This window comes from Chlorocebus sabaeus, chromosome 5, assembly GCF_047675955.1.
Source record: "Chlorocebus sabaeus isolate Y175 chromosome 5, mChlSab1.0.hap1, whole genome shotgun sequence".
NCBI lineage: Eukaryota > Metazoa > Chordata > Mammalia > Primates > Cercopithecidae > Chlorocebus > Chlorocebus sabaeus.
Window position 1 is genome coordinate 85112603 of NC_132908.1, and position 12317 is coordinate 85124919.

At 63.7% G+C, this 12317-nt stretch overlaps 1 protein-coding gene across 2 annotated transcripts in view; it reads left to right on the forward strand.

Annotated features, from left to right (window-relative positions):
• Positions 1-12317, forward strand: part of ZFPM1 (zinc finger protein, FOG family member 1) — a 75469-nt gene that overhangs the window by 33526 nt on the left and 29626 nt on the right. For both annotated transcript variants that reach the window (XM_007994326.3, XM_038008156.2), the window contains exon 3: positions 1141-1275. In XM_007994326.3, the coding sequence (XP_007992517.3) occupies positions 1141-1275 (135 nt within the window). The remainder of the gene's footprint in view (positions 1-1140; positions 1276-12317) is intronic.

Here is a 12317-nt window from a genome sequence, read left to right on the forward strand (position 1 = left end):
CTGGTGAGGCCTGGGACCCGCTGGCTGCCACTTCTCCCTGCCCTTGCTGCCATCACCATTGGCACACACTGCTTGTGGTGCAGTCAGAACTCTGCCTGGCCGGTCCCGGGGCCGGGCTCTTAACCCCTGCAGAGCCTCAGTTCCTGCACATGTGAGCCGGGTGCCAGTCCCTCAGTGGCTATGGGGAGTGAGCACGTGTGGTACATGTGGACCCCGAGGCCCTTGGCTGTCACCGCCGCCAGCCTTAGTGCCGCACACAGGTGCTGCCGGCCAGCTGCAGGAGCCCTGATGGAGGGGCCACAACAAAGGGCAAGTGGTGGACTTTGACCCAGGCCGGCTTCCCGGGGAGCCAGGCTCCTTATCTGATCTAGGAGCCAGGGCTGCATGGGGGTGGGGGTGGGGGTGGGGCCCGGGAAGGAGCTGGAAAAAACAACCAGGGCTGCACCTGGCACAGGCCTGAGTGATAGCGTGGCGATGGGCGCGATAAGACAGCAGCGCGGGAGCTGTGTCTGCCGCTCGGCGGGTCCAGTGACGCTCCCTCGCAGTGGCTGGAGCTCAGATGCCAGCCACTTTGATTTATAGCCAAAAATAATAGGACTTTTATACTGTGTGATTGACTTATTTGATGTTAATCACAGCCCTTATCGCGGGTATTAATAATCTGTGGGCATGTGACGTCACGGGGTGGGGGGGCCTTATGGGATCGCATCGATCGGGGCCGAGGTGGTTATCAGGCCAGCTGGGAAGGCAAACATGCCCTTTGGGCTGGAATCGGTGCAGGACCTGGTGGAGGGGCCCCCAGTTGCCAGCAGAGGGGACCGGGGAGCTGGCGGCCGCGTGTGTGCCTGCTGGCCTGGGGAGGCTGGTCGGGTTGGCCATCCTGTGCCCTAATTATCAACAGCAGCTGGAATAACAATTATCATTGCAACAATTAATGAGGGATGAGGGGTTTTAAAAGACCAAGGGGAAAACTTGGATGTCTGTCTCACCCCAGTGAGAGTGAGCCAGGAGGTGGGGGTGGCTCTGGGCCCGAGCTCCCCAACCCGGTGCCCAGTGCCTCAGCATCCGTCCCAGCCACAGGGAGGGGCAGCTCAGTGCCTGGCGCTCAGCAGGGATGTGACAATGTTTTCCTCTCTGCAGATGTTAGCTCACCCCCACCACCACCGACCCCCACATCCCCAGGAGACCCCAAGGAGCTCCCCCAGGACACCCAAGGACAGGAACCGGAACCCAGGCCCACGGAGGAAGAGCCGGGCAGTTCCTGGAGCGGGCCAGGTAACCATGTGGGCAGTGGAGGCAGCAACATCGCCTCCCGGGCAGGCTGGCCCGGCCCCCGGGAACGGGGCCACGTGGGTGCTGGGGCAGGTGTGTAGGTTGCTGGAGACCCACCAGGCCCAGGCCTGTGCCTAGTCCAAAGCTCAGCCAACCTGTGCAGCTGGTGGTATCGCTGCAGCTTGGCACCCTCGGACCAGTCCCAGGCCTCACGTGGTGTACAAGGAAGCTCTGGGGGGTTCCCTGGATCAGAGCCTGGTCTGGGCCACAGAAGAGGAGCTAGTGTGATGGCCAGGAAGGAGTCCTCAGAGGTGGGAAAGGCAGGGAGGTGGGAACAGGAGGCTGCATCTCAGCTGCCTGGGCCCGCAGCCTTCCCAGCTGGGCCGGGATTCAGAGCTGTGCCGAGGTGCCCAGGCAGGCACTCAGGCCTGAAGGGCAGGAGAGGACCCCACCCCACTCCAGAGTGGCTGCAGGCTGTGGAGGGCGGAGTCCGAGCCACACTGCCCCATGGGGCCTGGGCCACAGGGTGTGTCCTAGAGGGTAATTTGGTGACTCTGCTCCGTGATTTGCAGCTGGAGTTCTGACCCCAGAAGTCCCACAAACGTGTTCTCCCTGTGGCCCCTTCGGGGACTGTGAATTCCATTCATTTATGAACGCAGGGAACACTGGCAGTCAGATTGTTTCTGTTGTTCCTAATAAATCCCGCGGCCTGAGGAACCAGAGTAGCGTCTGGGGGTCTGGGGTGGCTTCCCAGGGTTGCCCGACCGAGGCCGTCATGGGAGCTGGTGGCTGAGGGAGGGAGGAGGCCCAGCAGAGGCGGAGTAGGGGTCGCAAGGTCCCCGTGGAGGAGGGACGGCGTGAGGAGGGGCAGGTGCTCGAGCCAGACACATGTGCAGATGCAGCAAACATTTATTGAGTGCCTGCTGTGTGCCAGGCATACAGCCGGGAGCAGATGGCCGTCGCAGAGCGCGCAAGCGGCCGTAATGACACCAGCAGGGCCCCCATCTGTGGAGAGAAGACGCATGGTGAGGCGCTCGCCATCCTGGGGAGCAGGGAAGGCTTCACTGAGGCAGAGGGACCCCATTCCTTCCCGGGGGCCAAGATGGAAAGGGGTCAGCGAGGTCCCAGCAGCAAGGGAGAGTGAGAGATGGGTCCAGGGGCCCACTGGTGCAAGTAGGCAGCGGCACGTGCGTGGAGAGGCCTCTCGTTCAACACGGCCCCTTCCCACAACGGGACAGCTGGGACCACAGAGAGAGGGGTGGGCCTGGGCAGCCACAGCCAGGAGGATGACCCGGCCCCAAGGGGAAGCCAAGTCACACCTGCACGGGCTGTGGGGCTGCCCAAGGCAATGCTGGGGCCTCGTGACCACCGGTCCTCATGGGCTCCTCCTGCTGTCCCCCAGGAAGGGGGGACCAGGCATCCAGCACAGCAGACGATGTGGCTTACCCACATGGGACCCAAAGATGGTGGGGGGCCCAGGCGCCGTGGCAGAAATGTGCTGGCTACGTGCCTTCTCCTCAGGGACACCAGGTGGGGGGAGGCCCAGGACACACCTCTCGGGGGTCGGTCAGGCGCTGGTGTCTTCGGGGGTCTTGGTCAGGTGCTGGTGCCTCAGGCCCTCGCTGTGGGGTCAGCCTGACAGGCCTTTTCACGTGCAGGGCAGCGCTGTGGGGTTGGGAGGGGCCGCCCTGACTGCCTCAGTGTCCCCAGCTGTAGAACAGGGTAGCGAGGAAGGTGCATACAGGCCCCCCTCGGGCCCTCAGAGCTCCCACACTGTATCAGTGGAGACCACCCACACAGTGGCAGGGACCATTGTGTACCTGTGGGACCCAGTTGGCCACTGGGCAGACAAGGAGTGCTGGGCGGTCCTCACGCCAGCCCCAAGAGGGGCCGAGATGGTGACCCCAGTCTCTGGAGGAGGAGGCCCAGCCCGGGGATGCAGCACATGTCCACCATCATGCGGCTGGGAGGTGGTGGAGCTGGGTTTGGGCCTGGAGTTCATAGACACTGGTTTGATGGTCACCCCACGGGTCCCTGTCCACCCCTGCAGTGTTGAGAGGGGTTAGATCATCCTCCTGTTCTCCAGACGGAGGAGGCCCTGGGGGATGGAGCCTGGCGCCGGGAAGGGCTGGGCCCCTGAGGCCGGCCGTGGTTTGGGGCTGGGGCGCACCCCCGAGCTTCCTGTGCTGTGTGCATCCTCCGGACCGGGCGGTGCCCTATCGGCTCCCGCAGATACGAATTTCTGTGCAGTGGGCGGTGATGGGCTGATACGCGGCTGCTGGCCAACCGCTGCAGTGGCCACGGCCTATCAGGCCCACACAGGCCGAGTTATCACCCACGGGGAAGCCAAGGAGGTTCTGTGGGCTCTTATCTCTCGGGGCGGCCCGTGCGTCGATGGCCAGCAGGGTCAGTGGCCCCAAGGGCAGTACCCAGCCAGGTGACTGGTCCAGTGGTTGGGGTGCAATAGGGGATTGGCCACATTTGCCCTGCTCGGCCTGAGTGTCTCTCCCTTCTGTCTCCAGACCCTCTCTCTGATGCTCTGTCTTGTGTGAGCGCCTCTCTCTCCCCTCTCCCTCCCCGCCTTCTCCCTCTGTCTCTTCCTCTCTCCCTCTCTCTTTGCCATTCCCCTTCTCTCTTCCTCCTTCCCTGCCTCTCTTTCTCTCTCTCTCTCTCTCTCTCTCTCTCTCTCTCTCTCCATGCCTCTCTCCCTCACCCCTGTCTCTGCCCCTATCTCTCCCAATTTCTGTTTCATGGTCTCTGGCCCACAGCTGCTCCCCACCCCACCCATCCCCAAGTGTGGGAAACAGTGCAGGCCGCAGCCCCTCTGAACCTGCCCCAGCCCCTCTGAACCTGGCCTGGGGCACTGTTCTCAAGGCGGCCTGGGAGGCGCCATCCTCCTTTCCTATCTGGGGTGGAGGGAGCACCAACTTGGACGAAGGTGCACTCTGCACCCTGTGGCTTTGGGGAAGTGACTGGGCCCTGAACCTGTTTCCCATCTGTCCTGCATGTGGGTGGAACCCAGTCACGCTGCAGAGCCTGGAGCCCAGGGCCCTCATCTGCTGGCTGGACCTGGGCTCACAGGTGTCCTGGGAAACCCCCCATCCCCAACCCTGGTTAGACCCATTTCCCAGGGACATCCAGAAGGTGGACAGGGTTAGCCTGGTGGAGAGACCCGGCCTTGGCGCCCCCCCCAACAGCTCCACCATGGGTCCAGCCAGGCTGCCCTATCCCTGGTGGTCAGGGACTCCCTGGAGGTACCATGTAACACTAGGCAGAGGGGAGGCCTCCCAGCCCCTCCCCTCCTCCCAGGGGACACCCAAGAGGCCCCCAACACCTACTGCAAACGTAAGTGAGGTCCTGGGCGCACAATGACTTTGTAAGCACCGGAGAGCTGTCCCAAGCTGTGGGGAGCTGTCCTGGGGTATAGAGAGCTGTCCTGGGGTGGGGAGCTGTCCTGGCATGTGGGGAGCTGTCCTGGTGTGTGGGGAGCTGTCCTGGTGTGTGGGGAGCTGTCCTGGTGTGTGGGGAGCTGTCCTGGTGTGTGGAGAGCTGTCCTGGTGTGTGGAGAGCTGTCCTGGTGTGTGGGGAGAGCTGTCCCAGTGTGCACATGGCCATTGTCTTGACTTCCTATGATCTCCTGGCCCTGTTACTGCCCCCAGCTCAGCCCCCTCCTGGCCCTACCTGATACCTGGTGCTCCCAGAGCCCTAAAAAGAGATCAGGGAGGCACTCAGTGGGTGCTGGCTTTTGTTTTCAAAAGTTCTGAGCTCTGTCTGCTGCAAGCGGCTTTGCTCTGGAGCGCCACGGCTTCAAATGGGGGCACCTGGAGCTGTTCTGAGACGGGAGCACGGGCTCTACAGCCCAGCCTCGCTGAGTGACAGCAGGCAGGCCGCCTGACCTCTCCAGGTCCGTTTCCCCATCTACAAAATGGATGTAAGGAGAGCCACAGCCGCAGCCGCAGGAAGCCTCCATGAGGAGCGGGACTGAGGAGTGTGTAGTGCAGTGTGGCTGGAGCCGCTTCCCAGACTTCAGCTGTGGGCCTTGAGCTTGTCGGCCACCCCGGGGCAGCCTAGGTTCTCTCAGATTAGGGGGTGCAGGTAGGTTCTGCGGGGAGAAGCCGCCATCTGCAACCTGGAACTCCCCCTTTTGCAGCCAAGAGAGGCGGCCAAGCAGGAGCCTGGAGCAGCCACCTTGCGCTCACCTGTTGGTGGCGGTCACCGTGGCCTCATGGCAGGAGAAACTCGCTCCCCAAACCCCGTTACCCGCCCGGTACCAGGGAGGCTTCCAGGCGGGAGCCAGGACCCACCAGTGGTGTCATTGCCTCAATGTCCAAAGCAGGACACCCGCCGGGGTGAGAGGCTGCCGCGGGCAGAGCCTCCCGTCACAGGGACCAGTCACACCTCACCAAACCCTGCCGTCACCACTCAAACCAAACCCGGAAGCAAGGGGGAAGTGGGGAAGGGAGCTGATTCCAGGAGGGGTGTCCGCAGGCCTCCAGGGCGAGTCGGGGCCCTGCAGTAGGGAGCGGAGGGAGTGGGAGAGGGCACAGCCCTGCATGGGTAGGAGGTCGCAGGGCCTGAGTGGGGGGCGAGGCGGACGTGGACGGGCAGGAGTGCGGCCTGGTCACTGGGCCTGTGTCCTTGGACTCCAGTGAGGCAGCAGGAGGCACCGGCAGGAGGAGAGAAGGGCCAGGGTCTGAGCGCGATCCCAGGAGTGGCCACAGAGAAGGGACCTCGGGTGGAGGCAGAGATGGGGCCGCCAGGGCCTGGACTCCGTCTTCCTCCTTGGAGCCACCAGTCCGGATGTGAAGGGAAGGATGGGCGGCAGGAGGCGGAGAGCTCCTATTTTATCTTTGAAATGACCGTGTTTGCCGGAGGGGCAGCTGCTTAAGATTCTGCTATGCAAATGGCTAAGCCATAATCTATAATCCCTGCACGTGCTCGGGAGCAGCTCGGCTGTGGCGCGTCCTGCAGGCCTGTCCCATTGTGGGATGTGGGGCCGAGTCCTGGAACTCCTGGGCATCCCACTCCTGCCTTGGAAAATGGAGGCACTCAGACATGCCATCCCACTAGGACTTGGAGGGGTGGAGCCGGGGTCCCATTCGACTCCCTGGATCCTGGGCTGGCCCATTTCACAGGCCCTGTGTGGTTGTCTGCCCTGAGAGTAATCGTGCAGCCTGGGCCACAAGGAAACAGGTGCAGGAAGAAGCTGAAGAGCATGGGGGCTGGACCTGGGAGTGTGGAGTCCCCTCCCCCTGGAACAGGCCTCCTCCACCTCCCTCTGTGAGGCTGGGCGGAACTGAGGGGAACTGGGCTTGGAAGAAAGCTTCTTGCCCAGGGCCATCTGCAGCACCAAGGAGGCCTCACTTCTCCATCCTGGGGGCTTCAGGCTATGGAACAAAAGTCCCCACCTGCCCTGGCCCAGGGTCTGCCACAGGGGAGAGAAAGCAACAGAGAGGGGGCTTGGGGTGGGGACGGGGACCCTCACCCACATACTGCTGGGCATAAGAGCACATCAGCACGGGTCATGTACACGGGACTTGAGGAGATCGCCTCTCACTGGGCATTTCCTGTGAGGGGAGCTCTCGACTCCTGGCACATAGGGCCTCTCATGTCCAGCAGCCAGTCCTGCAGGGGAGGTCTGAGTTGGGTCCCGCTCTACAGTGAGGGAAACGGAGGCTCAGCGAGGTGAGGCGGCTTGGCCACGGTGGTCCAACCCTGAGTGGACATGGGGCTGGGACATGAGCAGCGCTGCCTGTGGGTGGGGGGCTGGCAGGCCTGCCCTTGCCCAGGATCTGCAAACACCTGCTCCTGGCTCGCTCCACCTGTAAGTGCCTCAGGGCCTGGAGCTCTTTCCCGGGACCACTATGGACAAGGTGAATTCCAGCTGATCACACAAGTCATGACTTTTCCATCCCCGCTGTGTCCTGGGCCCTGGTGGCAGAGATGGGAAGGGTGGCCATGTCTCCAGGGCACTGCTGGCCAGCAGAAGGGACACTCAAGTGTCAGGCTGGGTGTGAGAGATGGGAGGGGCAGCAGGTGGACGGCCCCGGCCCCAGCCCCACGCTGAGCCGTGACGGACACAGTAGAATGGGGTTGGGTGTACACAGGAAGCTAGCTCAGGGCCTGAGGTTCAAGTGGTCAGTCGTGGCTGGAGCATTAGGGCCCAGGTGTGGATGGGGTTCAGAGGGGTCAGGGCAGGGCTCAGTGCCAGGGACTGCAAGGAGCCGTCTCAGTTTTCTTGGCTGTAAAATAGGTATCCTGAAGGGTTTGGGGGGGCGTTCGTCCAGATGCTGTGCCGTGAGTGATGTGGTGCAGCGTCCCAGCGCTGGGAGCAGGCGGCTGCTGTGAGTCCGGAGGAGGGCTCTGTCCGCTATTTCCTGCCTGAGGCCCACAAAGGGCCCCCCACCCAAGGGTCCTGACGGGCCTGCCTGAGGCTGGGAATCCTCACCCAAGTGTGTGAGGGCGTCAGGCTGGTTATCTGGGCCGAGCTCCATCTGACTAATCTCGCCGGCCGAGCGTCTATGCAAACCTCAAGGCTTGCTATCAGGAGGAGGCTGAGGCGGGGGCCCGGCCTGATGGACAGCGGGGAGATGGGCCGATAGGCGGCGGCGCTCCCTCCCCACCCGGCGTGCGTGGGTGGGAAATCATTCCAGCTATTCTGCCTTATCAGCAGCCCGGCGCTGCCCCCGATAGCACTATTAGTCTTAGATTAACCGGGGGGAGGGGACCCTGGCGGATGGCAGGGGTCAGCCTGGGGTCAGCTCCATAGACCAGACCCAGTGCTGGGTCAGGAGCCACCATCGCTGGCTGTCCTAGGGAACAGGGGCCCACCTGAGGGGTCCCCAGAGGGAGCCCCAGACCCCGCCCCACTTCACAGTGGGGCAGAGGGGGCCATGGGGAGCTGGAGCCAGAACCGGAGGAGGGGCTGTGTATCTCGCAGCCACACCCTTCCCTGGAGGTTTGCTGAGCACGTTGGGGCCAGGCGTGTATCAGGTGCTGGGAATAGACAGGGATGGGCCTGCCCTGGACGTGTGTGGTGGAGGGACATGGGCCCTGGAACCAGAAAGAACATGGGTGTCCCGCCTGGGAGCGGTCAAGAGGAGCAGGTGGTGTGTACATTCAACCAGCGTGTGTATGAGGGACATGCTCAGGCCAGCACAGCCCAGGCCCTCCAGGATCTGCTCTCTGGTGAGGGAGACACCCCAAATCATGACGAGGTAGGAACGCCACGTATCCGAGGGGCAGGCAGAGCTGGCCTCACTGAGCCAACGTTTGAGTCCCAAATGAGTGAGGGGTGTCTGGAAATGGTGTCCCAGGCTGAGGGCGCAGTCCCTGAGCCGGGGGCACCCCGCTGATCTGGAGTGAGCGCAGGGGTGAGGCAGCAGCGAACTCAGAGCCTGAGGCCCCATCGCGTCAGGCCTGCAGTGGCAGAGGGTAGTTATCTTGGAAACTGAGTTCAGAGGTTGCAGGCTCTGGCCGGCGTGACCCTGGGTGGTTGATGTGGACACCTTGGCTGCCCCTGGCCCTGAGCCTTCCCATGACACCCTTCCCTCCCCTCTCCCAAGCACTGGCCCCAGGCCTGGGTGGGGGCCGCACCCGGGTCCTGCCTGCACCACCAGACCCCAGGCCTGCCTCTCCACACAAGGCCCTGTGGGCAGAGCCCCTGGTCAGGGTTGAGGTTGGGGCCAGAGCCATCTGCAGCCCCTGAGACCGGCTCCTCTTCCTTCATCCCCAGCTCCCCCATGGCCCTTGTGGCTTCCCCATGGCCAGGCTGCCAGCACCCCGAGGCCTGGCTGACCTCTTGCACCCACTCCAGCCCTGGCCATACAGAAGCTGCCTCCTGAGCCTGGCCCTGACTTCAGCCTCCACCCCAGGAAAGTCACCTGGGCCTCGAGGTCCCGAAACTGCAGGCAGAGCCAGCATTCACTCACTCTCGTGTACTTCCATTTATTGAGCACCAACTGTGTGCCAGCCCTGCCATAGACAGGGGGATGCAGCGTGAGCAAAACAGACCCTGATGCGGCCTCCAGAGCAGCCGCCGAGGAGGAGAGAGCAGTCGTGGGGGTGACGCTGGAGATGCGGGCTGGTGCGGAGGAAGCCGGGTGCAGAGGCCTGGAGTGGGGCCAGCCCAGCTGACTTTGGGAGCAGCGAAGGGGCCAAGGGGCAGGCAGGACCGGGCACATGGACAAGGCGGAGCCTGGTGCCTAGCAGGCTGGGCACGGGGCAAGTCTGTGCACAGTGTGGGGGACTCCACCTGGGTGGCCCCTAAATCCCGCTGGCTGGGTGGAGGACAGCTCAGGGGCAGACGGAGGGAGATCCAGGAAAGTGCTTGGCTGAAGTGGGCACTGTGTCCCCTTCACAGATGGGAAACTGAGGCCAGGAGAGGTCAGGTAGCCACCGCACCCCCATGCTGGGGAGGGTCCGAGTGGGCACAGAGTCCACAGGCCTGCCTCCCAGGGAAGGGCCCAGGCCACCCAGCCAGTCTCTCCAGGCCCAGCCCCCAGGGTCCTGTGGGCTCCGCGGGCCCCTCCTCGGCCCCAGGGCAGCAGAGGGTGAGGGACAGTGGATGCCCCATGAGGAGTGCAGCTGGAGCCCTAGGTCTCTAGCCGTCCCCATGGTTGGGGGGCGGGGGCCGGGCCTGGCTGCCTGCGGTGCTACCCACTGGCCTCACCACCTTCCGGGAGCGGCTATCTGTGGCCAGGGCAGCCTATCTCGGCCGCAGGCGCTAATCAAGCTGGCTTCCTCCTCCGCCCTCCCACCCGGCTTCCTGCCCCGGCCATCCCCCACCACCAGCCCCCACCCAGGCCCCCGCCATTGCCCTACCGGCCCCTCCCAGACATCTCGGGGGCAGGCCCACCAGTATCACCTGGGTGAGCCCCTGGAGCCCCGGCTGCTGCCCAGAAGCTTCCCTCCCTGCCCCTCCTGGGCCTGCCGCATGGCCGGGGACAGTCAGCTCCCCGCCTGAGCTGGTGGCCTCCTCAGGAAGATGGCCACAAGGCGCTCTTGGGAGGACCCTTGGGACAGTGGGCAGACGCTGGGCAGGCCACAAGCATGTCGCTGGCAGCTGCTGCCCCAGCTGTCCTCGTTCCCACCACTACGCCCTGTGTTGCCACCAGTGTGGGCACCGTGACCATCACTAGCACAGGAACAGAGCTGTTAGAGAGAGCTGCTGCTGGCCTGGCCGCTGTCACCTTGCTGGTGCTGTCACTGTCACTCTGGGTCGTGCTGTCACCTCGCTAGGACTGTTGCTGTTACTGGCACCAGTCCTCCCGCTGGTACAACAGCAGACCCAGCTTCCAGGTGTCACCTCTCTCACCAGAGACCTGGGGCCTGTTGCACCCTGTTCTGGGCTCAGGGTCCCTCATCTGTGAGACGGGGACAGGACAGTTCAGGCTGCCTGGAGCTGCTGGGGCAGGGCAGGGCCCACAGTTTCTCTTTCCCAGCATGTCTGCATGGTCAGCTCAGATCTTAGCCGCCCTGGGCTAAGCTGGGTCCTGGGCACAGTGCTGGGTCCCTAGACCACACATTGGTGTCCTCACGTCACCAACAGGTACTGCAGGCCCTCCCTGTGGGCTACAGCCTCAGCTGGGGACATGTCAGGATCGCTAAGGCTGGCCCCTCCCCACACTGGCCTGACTTCTCCACCTCCTCCTGCCCAGGAGGGAAACTGAGACACCACTGCTGGTGATGGAGATAGCCGGCGTGGGTGCGGGGCCCTCCTGCCGGTGCTGGTGATGATGGAGGTAGCGGGCGTGGGTGCTGGTGATGATGGAGGTGGCGGGCGTGGGTGCTGGTGATGATGGAGATGGCGGGCGTGGATGATGGAGATGGTGGGCGTGGATGATGGAGATGGCGGGTGTGGGTGCAGGGTCCTCCCGCCGGTGCTGGTGATGATGGAGATGGCGGGCGTGGGTGATGGAGATGGCGGGTGTGGATGATGGAGGTGGCGGGTGTGGGTGCAGGGTCCTCCCGCGGGTGCTGGTGATGATGGAGGTGGCGGGCGTGGATGATGGAGGTGGCGGGCGTGGGTGCTGGTGATGATGGAGATGGCGGGCGTGGATGATGGAGATGGCGGGTGTGGGTGCAGGGTCCTCCCGCGGGTGCTGGTGATGATGGAGGTGGCGGGCGTGGATGATGGAGGTGGCGGGCGTGGGTGCTGGTGATGATGGAGATGGTGGGCGTGGATGATGGAGATGGTGGGCGTGGATGATGGAGATGGCGGGTGTGGGTGCGAGGCCCTCCTGCCGGTGCTGGTGATGATGGAGATAGCGGGTGTGGGTGCGGGGCCCTCCCGCCGGTGCTGGTGATGATGGAGGTGGCAGGCGTGGATGATGGAGATGGTGGGCGTGGATGATGGAGATGGCGGGTGTGGGTGCGAGGCCCTCCTGCCGGTGCTGGTGATGATGGAGGTAGCGGGTGTGGGTGCGGGGCCCTCCCGCTGGTGCTGGTGATGATGGAGATGGTGGGCGTGGATGATGGAGATGACGGGCGTGGATGATGGAGGTGGTGGGTGTGGGTGCGGGGCCCTCCTGCCACTGCTGTTTGCCATGGGGTCAACCCCAGCCTGGGAGGGCTCCTGGGCCGATGAGCGAACTGAGACTCAGTGAGTTCACATGGCTTGTCCGAGGTGGGGACTAGGCCAGTGAGCCCTGACCTCCTGACCCCAGCCCTGCAAGCTCCCCCACCCGTGGTTTAACCCTCCCAGCAGCTCCTCCACCCCTCAGGCAGCTGCACCCGCCCCCTATTTATTTATTTATTTATTTATTTATTTATCTGTCCTCCGTCTCTGCGTGTAACTTTTTATTTCCTCACCGCGCTTTTCCATTACAGCGGCCGTGGACGCAGCCGATAAGATCGGTCCCCGGAGATGGGACAAAGGGGCCGCCATCGGCTCGAGGGCTGGTCATATCCTGCCCGAAAGGGCCGAGCAGGGCCTGAGATGCGGCAAGATGCTATCTCGGGGTTTATTGTGTCTCGTGAGGGTGCCGCCCACCCCAGCCCCCCGCCCTCTCCCACCCTGCCCAGGGCCCGGGCACCAGACACTC